Below are 16,497 nucleotides of genomic sequence, written 5' to 3'. Positions count from 1 at the left end.
TACCTTGTTTGTGAACACAGATTGTCACTGCAGCTATAAATGCAGGTTTGAATAGCACCATAAAAAATAAAAACTATCTAAAAACATATTCCAGAAACCCAGGATTGATTTCAAATGTTGCTATGTCCCCAAAGTACCTCCTTGTGCACTTGTTTTCTTACACTTAGTGGTTTTAACTGTTCATTTTAATCCAATAAGAATGTAAGCAATTTATCAAGTGGGGTGGCCTAAGCTCAAGTAGTTTGCTATTTATAGGTATCAGCAGTACAATCCCCTTTGTACTTCGGTAAGCAATGTATCTACAATTACAACCAAGTTTCTTAATAATGGGCATTTTTAATGTGTGAGAATTGTTTTTTTTATGTTTTAGAAAAAAAAAAACCTTACTCTACATCTTCTTAAAGGCTATTTGACAAACTTATTTTTTCTCTCTCCTTACTCGTTCTTCCAACTCAAATTTGTGTCCTTCCTAGTAAATTAGAATTTACTAATTATTTTATATCACTGCCCACATACACCAGACTTCATATATAAATTGTCTCCACTTTTGACTTGAAAATATTGTTTTCTCATGGTCATAAAAAACAAGTTTTTAAGTACTACCCTTTGGCTTTTGAAACCTGAAAATTAAATTTATTTCAGTATGGCCTGAATATTTGTAGACCATCAGGTTGTTATTGCTTCTTATACCCATAAGAATAAGAACATAAGAACATAATAATAATAATAATAATAATAATAATAATAATAATAATAATAATAATAACACAAAAATGTGTGGACAAAAAAAATCCTCCTCCAGATCCTGATTCGACCTCGGTTTTCATGTATTATTCAATGAATTCCTGCTGGTCTTGTACGTCGCTTTGGACAAAGCGTCTGCTAAATGAAACTGTAGAACGAATAGGTGACACTATGTTTATTTACTTACCACAGAAAATATATGCAAAGATATCTCACAAATAAATTATAGAGAGTTAACTGAAAAGTGACACATAAGGTACATCATTAGGTCATGGGTTCACCGTTCACTTTTGAATAAAGACTGGCTTGTGTTTAACTGACAGATAGCCGACTTCTTTTCCAGACAGTGGGAGGAACAAAACACCACGTACGGTTCAGACGTATGACGTTGTACCCACGTCTTACGTCAACTCAAAATCGAAGTAGATTTCTCCAGGCGTACTCTCTTTATTTTCTGCATTGCAATAAATATTTTGTACATACATTCTTTAACATGGTATGTTTAAATCCACGGGAATTTGCCGCCGTAAAAGAATACCCTTGAGGAATACCTCGCATTGGATCGAAGTCTACCTTCTCTCAGCTAAGCTTACGTTATTGCATCTATTAGCAAAACTTGCTAGTTAAGAAGCTAGCGCTAGCACTTAGCTCTCCCTACCGTCGAGCTAGCTATGCATTAGCACTTTAGCCTCACCCGCTACCCAGTGACAACTGACAAAGGTAAACAACATGCCTTTTGACTTTGTTTTGTGTTGACTGCAAGTCACAAAACTTTATCTAGATCATTACCCACAGCATAGTGTCGTTGAAACTGCTTTTAACCACCCTGTTAGCAGCGCTAAGATTGAAGAACGAAAGAGAAAAAAGGGGCAGCAACAGCGTCAACGAAAAACAATACAAACCCGAATCCCTCATCCTTGCTAGCGTTAAGGCCGGCCAAGCTAATGCTGATGGAAACCGACACATTTTTATTTATGAATCACTGTAACACAACGTAAGACTGATGTGTTTGAACGGTTCACTGTTTCAGAGCTTTTTTCCACGGCCAAAAGTGGCGACATCTGTTGGGCAAACCCTTGATATCGCATATGTGTAGACGGATTTAATCTGCTGAAATAGTCATAAGACAAGTAATCAAACAACTCCCACTTTTGCTGGTAATCATTTCAAATTTTACAGTGAAGTGTGTATCATTGCAATCACTTTTTAACAGTGTCATGTCGCAGTCAAACACAGTGGCTGCTTGACAAGACCATCCTGTATTTAAAATAAGCGCCACATTTAACTAACGAGGCATAATTAAAAGTGGTCACGTGTTTTTAACGTGCTAAAGTAAGGCACTGAAAACCCCGCTTTAATACTTTTCGCTTGAAATTTCCACACACCGTGTATGGGGTTTACTTCGCATCATATCCCTGAGCTAACAGTAGCTAACAGCTAGGCTGCATCAATAAATGTAATGCTAGCCCGATTCACTCAGGGAACCTAGCAGTGACATGTACAACGACAGTCAGCTGAAAAGAGCTTGTGTTACAGTACTTCGGATTAGTTCAGGTTAAAAAGCATTGCTCATAATGTAACAGGTGTTTTTGGCATTTGTGCTGTCATACAACGCTACTCTTGCTGATTATGCTGGGCATATTTTTCTTCATTTTTCCTTCAGCAACATCACCAAACAACCGTGTTATAAGCTGTTGTACATAAGAGACATTTTAATTTCGTGTATTACATTGTATTCAGCTTTACTGACCTTAAGTCATATCTCTTACTTATGAACTAGGGTATTTATCATAATAATACAAGGTGTGAGCAGGACAGACAAGACTCCCTTGACCTTAAATGACACATATTTTGTCCCAGTTTTACAGTAGATTTTTAAACAAAACATTTTTTGGTGCTCTTCAAGTTCACCCTCAGTCACAATTGTCTGTGCCAATTTTGTGACTCGGAAAACAAAACTAAACGTGTAATAGTGCATATTTATGTTCCTTACCAAAGTCATTGATTTCTTATTGCATAAGTGTGTGTGCCAGAATTCCTTCAATCATCATATTCTACTGACCATAACTATCACAGAAACTCTTCTCCTACATGAGTCAGCATGTAAGATAATCGTAGGTCTTCTCAATGCTTTCGAGCAAATACTGTGTCCCAATGAAAACAAGATCATCTAAAGTCATACAAAGACAACATTACAAGCTGAACTCATTGGGACCAATAAGTTATATGTTAGAGCTATGGGCTGAGATTTGTGCTACAAGAAACTGAATTGTAATTAACACACCGTATTTGAAAATAATTGTTTGAAATTGAATTTTTAAGCTTTGAAACTGTATTTAACTTACTGGAAAACTCAACTGTCTTTATTCCTTACTTTCAAAAATTTTAGTTTGCAAAATTAGGTCCTGACGAAGTGAAAACAGTAAAACAAGAAAAGCTGAGATATTTTTAAAGGTATAATTACTGGAAAAAAAGTATCATTAATGTATATTTCAAGTTTTTTATATTGGTGAATTGTCGTCTGAGATTTAGTGTGTGCTTTTTTTCATAGGACACGGATGATGTGATCCTGAACATGCCAGAGTGAAAAGGTTTTGCTGCTTCGGTTGTCACCAAATACAGTAGACACAATCTTTCAGATCAACTTCAGAAGATATCGTCCTCATCATCCACACAGCACACCCGCCTGCAGTTCCCCTTGGACCTGAACCATGTGAGGGCCCCTCGGTCCAGTCTGAGGGGATCCCAGGACTGTTGCAAATACAGCCCCGCTGTGCGGGGGTGGGACTGAGCCCGTCTCTGTCTGAGAGAGCAGTCTTTGCTGTATAACCCCATCAAAACATTCCTGTTCTCCTTACCCAGGAGACACGCCATGATGTTCCGAGATCAGGTGGGTATCCTGACAGATTGGTTCAAGGGCTGGAATGAGTGTGAACAGACGGTGGCACTGTTGTCCCTCCTGAAGAGGATGTCCCGTACCCAGGCTCGCTTTTTACACATCTGCCTTGAACACTGGCTGGCAGACTGCACAGAGATCCACATCCTAGAGGCTGAGGCTAACAATGCAGGTAGCCGTGTGTTTCATTATATTTCATTCAAAAATTGTATTATCTAAAGTTTATTTTGGCCGTCTTCTAATACAAAGATTGAAGCACATTCATCCAATAACCAAAAATCCCTGAAAATTCTCTTTGTTTGCCCTTCATTTTCAGCAATTGTCAGCCAGTGGCATCAAGAGCCAAAGGAGAAGGTTGTGTCCTTGCTGCTGTCCCATCTGCCTCTGCTGCAGCCCCGCAACAGCGAGGCCAAATGTGAGTACATGAAGCTGCTGCAGAAGGTGTTGAGTCACACTATCGAGAGTAGCCTGTTTGTGGAAGAAAGCAGGCAGCTGCTATCCTACGCGCTCATCCACCCTGCCACCACACTGGATGACCGCACCTCTCTGGCCATGTGGCTTAATCACCTGGAGGAGCACCTATCTAGCGGCTATGCACCCAGAGCACCATCCAGCCCTTACCACCCACGCCAGGGCTCAGATGAATGGCCAAGCTCTGCTGAGGGTCTGGACCCCGGCCATGCCTGGCACGACAAGTCCCCTTCATCCAGCACATCTCCAGCAGGCCAAAACGGACACATGCCCTTCCCAGCTGGGATGTCATCTCCCATCAACAGCAATAACACAGGTGCTGTTTGTCCTATCATCAATAAAAATGAACTGCAAAACTAGACCAGTCTTTTTTAGGATGAATAGACATTTCTGTTCCTGGTTAATCTGTTGTTTCCTGTTCCAGGTTTAGGGGGTCAGCTCCAGCCCAGTCCCATGAAGAAGGCTATGTCTGTTATTCCTTCCAGTCCCCAGGCGTGCGGCTCTGAGTGGATTAACCCTGATGACGCAGGGGGCCGGCAGAATTTCATTCCCACAGATCATGCTCCCCTCTCACCCCAGAGCAGCGTAGCTTCCTCTGGCAGTGAGCAGACAGAAGACCAGGGCTCCAGCCGCAACACGTTCCAAGAGGACGGCAGCGGCATGAAAGGTCAGAGTTCATTATCTGGCTGAGCCAAGGGCATTCACAACACTTGGCTCTGGTAAAAGGCACGCTCCGCCAACAGCTGTTGCTGCAGAAGCCAAGATGTAACTTAATTTTTTTGTGTCCCTGGGTGTTTTTGTTCTAGATGTTCCTGCATGGTTGAAGAGTCTCCGCCTTCATAAATATGCATCACTTTTCTCCCAGATGACCTATGAAGAGATGATGATTCTCACAGAACAGCACCTGGAGTCGCAGGTTTTTAAGCCTCCCTTTCACATACTGGGGCCAAGCTTTGATTATTCCACCCTCCTTATCATTTATGAACATTACTGTCCCCAAACCTGATGATACATCAAGTCTCAATGAGGCATGAAATTAAGCAACACACCCTACAGTTACATTGAGCCCGTCACACATACAAATGGTGTGATTTGGTGTCAGCCCTTTGGCTTTAATGAAACAAATGGTGATTAGCTTTGTTATTTAGTAACTGTATAAACTGCTCAGCACTCCCACGAGAAATAACTGTCCTTTGTTTTGCACAATATTGTAATTTTCTCCTCTCTTTTCACACAGAACGTCACCAAAGGGGCACGGCATAAGATTGCCTTGAGTATCCAGAAACTGCGAGAGAGGCAGGGTGTGCTCAAGTCTTTAGAAAAGGTGATTCAGATGGGATAATGTTGGCTTTCTCATGCAAAAAAGGAGCAATTGGTTTTGTCTTTTGTCGCTCATACTAATCAAAAAATCTCTCCAGAATGTTGATTATTATGTGGCAGTTGTTTCAGTCCCATGGAGGGAAACCCATTTAGCTTATTGGCACAGAAACAATGCAGAGCTGGGACACAGTCTTTGTCTTCCACAAAGATATTCAAATAGATCTTCAGTTCGGGTGTCTACTTTTCTCTTTCTCACTTTCAAACTTTCATCTCGCAGGATATCTTGGAAGGCGGAAACCTGCGAAATGCTCTCCAAGAACTGCAGCAGATCATCATCACACCCATCAAGCCCTACAGCCCCCCCAGTGTGACACAGACTGCGACAGACACAGCTACTGCCTCAGATGCCGCTGCATCCCCTTCGGAAGGCACAAAAACAGGAGCAGACAAAGAGCCCGCTTCAGAGAGCTTCCAGACCCACAACCCTCCTCCTTGTGATGGAGATTCCCCAGCCACACCCATCTCAGACGGCGACATTGCTGGACAGTTCACCCGCGTCATGGGGAAAGGTGAGACACAAAAGAAACAGTAAAGAGCACAAAAGCATAAAAAAGGTGCTGGAAATGGTGTTGTTTGTTTGTCCTTGTAAGCATTTAGGATACATTCACACGGAAGTTATCCATGCTGGCAGATTTATGATGCTTTTCAAACCAGATATAGAAGAAATTTTGAGTTCAAAGAACTCCTTGTAAAGGAATTAAATGTTTCCTGTGGCTCATTGTTTTATGTCAGGCCCGTAATGTATGAAAGAGCAATGAAAGAAAAAGCGCTATATTTTCAGAGCAGGAGTAGGCGATAAGAAAAAGGCGAATGCCAAAGGCAGCCTGTTAGCATTGTGGAGACGTAGCTTGTGCTGTTTTTGGGTGTTCCTTATTGCATTGCTAATTAGGGGTGGGTACCGAATTAGGTTCTTTTATAGGTACCAACCGAATTCCGTCAAAATTACCAGGTAAAGATTCATGTAAAATCAAAAGGTACCATGTTTAGTTACCCAAATGCATCCTTGTGGCTGTGAGGGAGTGGAAGAGTAGGCAGTAAGTTTCCATGTTGGACATGAACACAGCATTACAAGGATATCTATTGAAGAATGAATATGTTTGATAAAAAAAGTTTTGCTTTATTTAACAAATTGATATTTTTTACTACATAAACACAAAAAAGTACCTAAAATTGGTACCGTTGAGTACTGGTACTGATTGCCAGGTACCAGGCATCTGTACTGTATCGTTTTAAACGTGAAAGGTATCCATCCCTATTGCTAATTGATAGTTGAATGAACTCATGTAAGGAGACAAGTGCTAGCTAGCACCAAAGTGGATTTAAAACATCTGAAATGTTTAACTAAAGGCAAAAAGAACAATGTGGATTAACAGGTGTATTGGTTTGAGGAGTGACCCAGTTAAGCGACGACTTTCAGCGGCTTGTATCCCTCACAAACTATGGTGCATATCAGAAGACTCATTTTGTGTTTTACAACTGTTGTAAACCCGACAATTACCGACATACACAGATGAAAGTGGCCAGTTTACAGGGTCACACTCCTTACTGTAAGACCGGGAGCTGACAGAGACGATTTCACACTATTGGCAGTAGGTGAAATAAAAACACTGCTTCCTATTAGAATTGTTCAGGGCCTTGATGCATGTCCAGCCATTAGTGGTGAAAATGAACTGTTTGCACTCATAGTGAAAAAGAGCTTGGTTAACTACTCCAAAACTAGATTATGACTCTGGTACCTGCTGTCAAAAGGTTGTTTGCTCCTGGGGAGAGTTCCTGCTGTCAAAAAGCACCTTTAGATATTTTTAGCAGGCATAAGTTTTCATATTTCTGATTCTTTCTTTTAGTGTGCACCCAGCTGCTGGTGTCCAGACCAGATGAGGAGAACATCAGCTGTTACCTTCAGCTCATCGAAAAGTGTCTGTCACATGAGGTGAGAGAAAATGATTTTATTGAAGGTGTTTTATACCTGATGCTGTAGCCACACCACATTCTGTCAGAATTATTTTTTGGTGGCTTCTCAGAAAACATTGTATTGACAAATTGTCTTGTTTCAAATATATTATAAGTCATATATTAGCGATATAAAGCCTAAGCCATTCTGTAGAAATAAGCATTCTGGGTGCATCTGTTGGACCCTTTCTCATGCACTTTGAAAATCTGACGCTTCTTTGGTTTTTCTGCTCTCTCCCCCCCTGGTGTCAGGCTTTCACAGAAACCCACAAGAAGAGGTTGGTCTCTTGGAAGCAGCAGGTCCTTAAACTCCTCCGCCTTTTCCCTCGGAAAGCGATGCTGGACATGCCTGTGTATCGACAGAAAGGGTGAGACTCCGGCCCAATTTACCTTTGATGTGCCTCTTTAGCGAGGGAGATGTCACAACAGCTGAATGTTACTTTCTGCCTGCTTCCTTCAGTGCTGTCTCTTACTTTGACTCTCTTCACTTTCTCTCCTCACTTCATTTTTTAGATAGAAAAAATATCTCACAGAGTTCCTTCAGAAATGGACAATGTTTTTGTTTTGTTTTGTTTGTTTTCAGCTGGACATATGGGTCCAACTCCCTCCCCACAGCAGGCTCTGTGAGCGGAGGTGTAGCAAGGCGGGGCCAGAGGCAGTTCCAGATCACACCCCGTGGACTTCCAGCTGGACGAATGGGTCTCTTGAGTCCTGGTGGGATCGGGGGAGCATCACCCAGACACACACTCACCAGCCCTGCGCTGCCGGGCCAGGGTAGACAGGTCAGTTCTGTGGTTATCAAATAACAGCAGGACAAAGTGGATCATATTTACTGAGCATGTTCCTTTTCTTTGTCGGTGGTTTGAAAGATGTGACTGAAAAGTTTACTCCCTGAGAGATGACAATACACAACCTGTTTTTGTTTGAAGAATTTATTGAGTGCAAGAACATGACGACATGCCGAAAGAATCCCGATAACATTCAGAAAACACTTGTTATGAATAGCAAACACAGAAAAAATCCAACAGGAGGCTTTGGCAGTTTAATCAGCACACACAAGACAGAGCAAGAGGTTAGGCATCACATTTTGATACTGATCGATTTATTATCATAGCTTGAAGAGTTTCTGTTTAATGACTTCGCTGCGAGATAAGCAAACTGTGCTACCCTCCCAGGATGAGTGGCATTTGTGTAATGAGAACTTGTGTTTTTCCCTGTAGAGCCTGTGGTTTGCCAACCCTGGGGGCAGTAACAGCATGCCAAGTCAGAGTCGCAGCTCTGTTCAGCGGACCCACTCGCTCCCTGTCCACACGTCCCCACAGACCATGCTCATGTTCCAGCAACAAGGTACTGAAAGAGGTCAAGGCTCGTTTACTCTTCATCATAAGAATATGTTGTAATTTGGTGAAATGTTACTAAATCTGTCAGCTTTGGTAAATTGACACACAAGCATCCTGAAATTTTGCTTTCTGTATCGCCTGCTTGAGTTAAAACTCCTTTTTAAGCCACAGACAGTAAATTGAATGGGATTACATAATGTGTGCTGCATCATTTTAGTGAAACAAGAAAAGAGTGAAAGAAAGAGATGCCATTTGGTCAGATGCCAGAACAGTAAGCTGCTCTCCCTCTGTGCCAAGGACAATACAACAAGACAGCTTAGCAGCATGTCACAGTAAACAATCTGCCACCTCCTGCAATATACATAACCTTTTAGTTGCTTTGTCTCGTGTGCCAGATGCCACACGAGAACTCTGCACATTCATCTGTGATGCTTCTGCCATTTTTTTTCGATAGAGTCATCATCTTGATGCATTTGCATAACAAAGCATTCTGAGTGGAAGCCAAAAGGTGACAACGTTAGATGTTTGAAGCCAGCAGTGGTGCATGTTCACATCTGCAGCCAGGAAGTGGGGCTGGAAAAGTATTTCTATTTAGCTAAGACATCTCCGAAGTGTGAGGCCCACCTCCTCTGGGGTGCGCCAGAGGACTTCAGGGGAGGTGCAGCATGACAGTAATAAATAATTGTAAACTTTGGCAAAATTCTGCAATGTGTGAGGCAGATTGAGTTGATTGAAACCGCAGCAAACAACTCAATTAGCATCGGAGCTAATATCCCTATCATAATCTATCTAAAACCCACAAACTAAATTTCCAGCCATCACCGAAATCTCCCACAAGAAAAGCTTTATTCGAGAATAAAGGTGTGCCTTTTTCTGTCCACGTCTACTCACCATCTCACCATTGAGCTTGTTCCTTAAGTTCATGTGATGCAGTTTAAGTCTAATTAGCAAAGCTTTGACTGCAAGCTGTGTGAAAACAATAATGCACTTGGACCCGAGAGGTGTCTCTGATAAGATGACATTTTGTTTATTGCACCTGTCTCCTCACATCGTGCGTCTTTGATTTGAGCTGACTTGTTTCACAGCAGCAGAACGTGCTACATACACCCTGTCAGCCAGGTGTTGTTTAGGTTTTGGATTGTTTTGGTCGTTGTTAATACTTAAAAGTTATATGTGGCAGAACAAAAAGTATAGATCGACCAATGGGTGTGACACGCCACAAATGATGTTGGCCTGGATTACAAATCCGAACTTTTTGACTCTGAGGATGCTCCACATTGTTTTAACTGAAGTTCCAAAAATAGAGCGCTTTGCTTTATTTCCAACTCACACAGACAAGAGTGGGTGTTTAGAATAGATTTAGTTTTCTTGACCTTCTTTACATATCTGTGACAAAAAAAACACAATATGCACCTTAATAAAAAGAAATCTTAAAGTTAAAAAAAAGTATAAGGTTAATGTAAAGATGCCTTTTCTAACTCTAAACAAAGGGCACTTAAAAGTTTCTTCCTCCAACCTGACGTTGGTTGAAGTGTGGTTTGAGAGCATAAAGATGTGAGGGGATGTCTGCCTCTTTATTCATGTAAAATTTAAATTTCTTTTTTTGTGTAGTTATTTTTTTGGGGCTGTTATTTGTAGACCATAGGAGAGTGGACATAGCATGAAACCAGGAGAGAGTGTTGGAGAAAGGGGCCTCAGGGTAGAAGAGAACCAAGGTTGGGTTGACTGCATTTCAAGTAGGTTTCAAGTCTCTGTGAGGACTTCCTTAGTAATCTTGAAAAAGTTGCACTTCTAGCTTGATCATAATCCACAATTTAAAATGAGATTATCATTACCAAAATAGGGGATTTTCAAATACTATTTCTCAGTAACCCTGTCTAGGTTGTCCAGAACCAGATTGATTTATAGCAGAGCGAGTGAGCAGAGTGGAGCAGGTGAATTCTGAAAAGGGCCCAGAGTGGGATTTTTTTTTCAAGGATGGGAAGGCGGAGCTGGGTATTGCCCCCCTCCGGATTCATCCAATTACGGCTCACATCACTGGTCTGAAGCATTCCCAAACTTGGCCCAGAATCAAAATTAGAACATATTTCTTGAAGCGAACATGGAACAGAGTAGGATGCAATCTTGGATGACCACTGAGTAGTAATAAGAAGAGACTCAGGGACTCAGAGGCGGACACCTGTGGGAGTGAGGGGCAGAAATTCTTGCAGGCAGCTCTACTCCGCTCACATGTTTAGAAGTGAGAAGAGAGATCTGTGAGGTGGACACTGGAGCGGAACTGGCAAAAAAAAAAAGGATAAAAGAATAGAAGAAGGCTTTACGGGAGAGTGATAGAGCACAGGCAAAAAACACAGGTTAAGCTATTAGTGATCATGTTCATTCCAACCCACATGCAGCAGTTAAACTGTAGTGGTCTATTCAAATTTGAGGGTCTATCAACAAAATAAAGAGTGCGGTTATGTAAGCTCTGCTTGGTGATGTTAGAGTTGCTACAAACTGAGTTTATAAAGTTGTTTGTTGTCACGTTTCAAACAATACCGCTATGTAAATATAAATACATTACCTCGTCATGTGGTATCCTGTAAAAAGTTGTCTTAAACAGAGAAAAGTTGTGTTAAAAGGAAGATCTTCTGTTCGTGTACTTGCTTCAAAATAAACACATGCATTGGTAAGCATCACAAGTGCTCATGGGAAACGGAGTCTTTATCCCAGAGAAACACTGTTTTATGGATAGTTACCCCTTTAAATAAAGTCTTCAATCTTTGATGAAACCTTCCAATAAAGTAAAAGCTCACAGTTAAGGTCCTGAAACTATAACTGAAAGACGGACAAGGATTAGATATACCGCCCTGCTTGTGGATACAGATTTTCACACAGAGGTCCCATTATAAGCTTTCTTCTATTCTCCTCTTTTGAACAAACAGCATTAATAAAGCTCATGTCTGCATCATCTCCAGACAGATTGTATCTAAAACCTGAAATGTGTCTTGAGTGACCACTTTTGATCACATTCTGACATGCAAGCATGTTTTAATGTAAGCCCAGGCTCATGCTGTACATAAAATACATATTTAATTCTACTCGTCCTGCTGGGAAACAGATCTCAGCTTCACCTCATAGAAAATGGGCTCGGGCACTTATAGGTTTAGACAGACTACATTTCCATCAGATCGCATCATGTCACACAGTGCACATTTATTGCACACCACGGGTTGAGTCTGATCTTTTCTGGCTCTGCATTTATTTTAAGGAAACGTGTGAAAAGTCAAGTCAGATTTCGTCTTACAGCACAGAATCACAACTCAAAAGTTTGCCTCTGGGAACTTTGTCAACTGAACCGCTTATGACTCCCTGTACGCCAAGACCCTTTATCCGCATACACAGGAACAAGAAAGAGATGGATGGCGCCTTGGGAAGAGCGAGAAATATGTCCCCTGAGACAGAAAAGCCCAGGATAGGAGCTGTTTTTTCAAAATAAGCATAAAAAATACCGATTTTATGAATCATGAAGAATAAACTACAGTTAAACAGTGGTTGGTTAGTTATCAGTTAATATTCTCGGGGCATTTTCTTCATAAAAGGAAGGACACAGCCATGTTTTTACATTCAGAGGGTAGAAAATGATTGGTAATTCTGATACTAATCTTTCTCATTATCCCTGTGGTCTAAAACAGTTTCTTCTCATTTCCTCAGAATGCCAAGTTCCAGGTGCAGACCTGGAGATCAACCCCACGCTGGAGTCACTGTGCCTCAGTATGACGGAGCATGCCTTAGGGGGTAAGTGTCCTCGGCAGCCCTGCTTTAAACAGGCTCTGGCTGTCAGACCTCACACAACTTCCACCTAGACAACAACACCTCATTATATTTCCAAACTATGCAAAGGAAGAAAGGGTTTTTGTGATCAGTTTGTTACTCTCAGGAAAGCGCTGCATACTTAACAGTTTGCTCACGTTTTCAGAATGCAAACAGAAAGGACAGTGTGTTAATGTGCATGTTTCATTAGTTATATTTGTGTGTTAATATTTAATCACATCTAAATTATACAACAGGTTAGTTCCTGATGTGGAGAGGAGATGCACTGAATCTTACAGTGATTTGCATTATTATATCAAACAAATTCTAGGCCCATTAGCTTTGCCTCAAGTATTCTAGAGTTATGGTTCTTCTATTTTTCTATAAGTAAGATAAAAGCAGGGGAACTTTAATTTTCTGTTTTTTGCAAAACTAAGTTACAGATGTCTTTTTGTGTTCATATAATCTGAGAGAGCTTCATGTGATCAGTTAACCCAGATTGACTAAATAGCTACTCTAAGTAGTGTTTGGTATTGGCAGAGGAGATTTGGCAATTTTTTCACAGTCACAGCCCACAAACTAAGTAATACTGCTTATCCCACAAATGAATGTACCTTTCAATTGGCACAAAAAATGTGTGAAGCTCCATTCTCTTACTGCTTGTGGAACTATTTTCTCAGCAAACTCAACCACTTTATATCAGGGGACCAAAAATGCAGCTCTGGACATCCCCATTTTACATTTACAGCCATATTTTGGCAAGTAACTGTGATTACAAAAAACTTTCCCCCAAGCAGAGACTTTTATTTCCTCAACTTTCTGCAAGAAGCTGCTTCAAATCTAGCTAATTATGTAATAAACAAGGAGTGTTGAGTTCAGTGGCAGGCGTACTGTAAAAAGGCAGTAAAACAATGCAATAAATGTCAAAATTCACAGGCACATAAAAAGAGCATCAAACACTTGTTGTGCCCTGGAAGGAGATAGAAAATGAGCCAGGCTTTTAAGGATACAATGGTTAATGGTGTGGTGTATTTTATACTTGTAAATGTCTGGAAACATATTTATTTTTAATCTCCCCCTCAGATGGAACAGACCGGACATCTACGATATGAGAAGAAGAAAAGGAGAAACACACTTCAGCTGAGGCCCGTTAAGTTCCTCGTCACCCAGCACAAAGATATACGTATGCTTAAGAAAACCAGGCAAAGCAGTCACTACAAAATGACAAAAAAAACTGTGTATATGTTCTCGAATATTTTTGTACTTTATTATATACAACTAAGTTTATTAAAAAATGGAATACAGATGATTATTATATTGCAGGACAGAGGAGACAAAAAAGCAACTGCTCCGTGTCACCTGCAGGACTGTGACATGGCGTGCAGAGGCTCAGTTTGCCGTGGTCTGAGAGAAAAACGGTGGATTGGTGCTGTCTTATAGGGGTTCTGCCCTGTTAGTTACTCTTCTTTTCCTCCTCCTGCCTTGGAACAAGGCTTCCTCCCACAACACACTGACAGTCACGGCCCCTGCACCACATGGTGTGTAAATTCAAACAATTTCCAGCCAGGAGTTAGGCACTTTTATTAAGTTATATCTGATATTAGCCATTAAACTGTGATTGGCCTTAGGATGAACTCACTAAGGTTCCACTTGAAGACAGCTGTGGATATACAGATAACAGATACACTCCTCTGGTCGCTCAAATTGTTCCACTAGAGAGAGCTTGTGTTGGTTGGAACTTAGATGCTTTCTTCTGTTCTTTTTCTCCTCTCTAGGGAACATTTTTAGTGGCAAAAGAGGTCCAAACGGATTTAGGAAAAGCTTGTAATCCAACCAAACCCTTTGTCTCGGTTGTTTTTCCCAGAACACATAATCAAAGTAGAAGTGACTGTCCTCCAAACTTCTACAAAGCCAAAGAGAAGGGTTGTGCGATTGTTATATTTTGAGATGGATATTTGTAGTGAAATGCAACAGAATGGTATGATTATTTTTTTCTTTCAAAAGAACAGCAGTTCGAGAATTTATGCCAGCTGCAATTTGTCTCTGTTATTTTATGCCCTACTACATAAATGATGATGAATCTCATTTTGTGCCGAGGAATCCCCAGAGGGGTGGATAAGGGCTAGTGTACAGTGCAGGAGCTGATTTGGTACAGGATTGATAGAAGCTAGGAGGGGCGAGTGTTTTCAATTCACACTCTGATGCCGAGTGAGAAAACTAAATGAAACCCATCTCAGCCCTTTGGAAAATGAAGCTTGATCTCATAATTAATGATCAGGAGTGCAGCGCCTTGCCCTCACAGTGCCCATTTCCTCAAATGGCCAACTTGACGATTTTATGAATCATAACTTTTAAGGTGCTTGACGATGTCCATATTTTTCTGTTTGTGTCTCAATGTGTTTCAGTCTCAAACCCCCTAACATTATCACGTGGTATCAGTGTTGAATCCAAAAACTGTCTTATACAGCCTCTGTCTTTGAATGTGGCAGAGCGGAGGTGCATGTATGTGAAATACGGTCTTATCTTTTGGATCACTTTTGGTTGCATCATAAGGCAGGGATAACCATTCACATTTTATTTCAGCAGAGCCATAGGAGGTCTGTCTAGTAAAGATGGTTATTTACAGATATCTTTTCCAATTGTATTTTTTACTCTCCCTTGATATTGATAACTTATGCTTATTTTCTATAATCGCATGTTTTTGCCACACTAATACAGCACTGTTGTAGATAGAGGACATGGTGGTTGATGGTGTCCAGATTCACCAACAGCCAGAGAGAAGCAGAAATCTTGCAACTCATGTTGTATATCGCCTAAATGTCACTGTTTACATCTCTCTGGGATAATGCCCATTTCATGTTATGTGTTGTCATGAATACTTCATTATCTCACTATCTAACACATTAAAGAACTGACGCCTTCTCGCACTTGAGCTGGCAGGGTAGAGCCTGAAAACAAAAGCCTACTACCTTCTGTGGACAACTGTACGAGGCATGCAACGGCTGCTTTTCTAGTCATGTGGCAACGAGAGAGAATTGCTTTCCTGGCCTTGTGATTGAACCATAAGCTGTCATGTCCTGATGAACTGTTCATGTGGTGCCTACAATGCACAGCTCCAGCATCCTCAATATGCTGAAGTAATTGTCTTGAGTAGTATTCTAGTCTTGGATTTCTTCAGAGCAGGCTCTTGGATAGATCTGACTTAGCTAAAGCATCACACCCATACCCTAAAAAAGGACTTAACCGTGCTGACAACTTATTTTTAATGATTCACTATACTGTATATCACTTGTGTTATGTTACAAATGGCTCAGATTATCCTTTTCATAGCCTCTGTAGCTTTGGACAGCCTTTGTAATACTGCAAATAGACACTGAGGTACAGTGCAGCAGATTTCTGCAAGTGTCTATGCATCAAATGAAAATGCAGCAGGGGGTGACAATGCTTATCTGAGCCACACATCATGTGATTATGAGTAAACGGAACACTAATGACAGGCCAAGGAAATATGTTTACTCCATGTTTACATTCCAGTGATGCATGAAATGAGTTAGGGGGGGACGCACTTCATATTTTCAGCCTGGTGCATTTTCACTTTGCAAGCATCCACGAGGAGGTACAGAGCCTGTGTCAAATGGAGACTTCCACCAAGTGGTCCTAAGATCATGTTATTGTCCCTGCCAGGCTTTCTTATACAAACAATGCAGCCAGCTGTAGGCTACATTGCATATATTTGTCTTGTACAATTTATATTTAATTCTGATGACTCCCCGGACGTTTTCTAATATTTTATGAACCTTTTGCATCCCATGCTTACTCTACTTTTTTACTGTCACTCATGTGTGTGAATGGTCTGAAGTGTGTGTGCAGCATTCGTCGGATCATTGACAGTCCCAATAAAAAGGTTCAGTTCTTTTGCAACTT

General features: G+C 41.0%; 1 protein-coding gene across 2 annotated transcripts; it reads left to right on the top strand.

Annotated features, from left to right (window-relative positions):
• Positions 1–1,122: 1,122 nt before the first annotated feature.
• Positions 1,123–16,483, top strand: samd4b (sterile alpha motif domain containing 4B). 2 transcript variants are annotated; one of them, XM_074680207.1, is made up of 13 exons: positions 1,123–1,464; positions 3,296–3,812; positions 3,957–4,427; positions 4,536–4,778; positions 4,918–5,027; positions 5,349–5,435; positions 5,709–6,000; positions 7,336–7,421; positions 7,694–7,809; positions 8,025–8,223; positions 8,662–8,788; positions 12,475–12,558; positions 13,657–16,483. In XM_074680207.1, the coding sequence occupies exons 2-13, from the start codon at positions 3,617–3,619 to the stop codon at positions 13,683–13,685; spliced, it is 2,040 nt and encodes a 679-aa protein (XP_074536308.1). In that variant the 5' UTR covers positions 1,123–1,464; positions 3,296–3,616; the 3' UTR covers positions 13,686–16,483. The 2 variants fall into 2 exon arrangements, with proteins under 2 accessions (XP_074536308.1, XP_074536309.1); XM_074680208.1 differs by lacking the exon at positions 1,123–1,464 and adding an exon at positions 3,089–3,198.
• The last annotated feature ends 14 nt before the right edge of the window (positions 16,484–16,497 follow it).

Source organism: Halichoeres trimaculatus, unplaced genomic scaffold (genome assembly GCF_033239565.1).
Source record: "Halichoeres trimaculatus isolate MK-OKI-2021-1 unplaced genomic scaffold, fHalTri1.1 fHalTri1_scaffold_9, whole genome shotgun sequence".
NCBI classification, from domain to species: Eukaryota; Metazoa; Chordata; class Actinopteri; order Labriformes; family Labridae; genus Halichoeres; species Halichoeres trimaculatus.
Note: the sequence above shows the minus strand (reverse complement) of the source record. Positions and strands in the feature narration are given on the sequence as shown.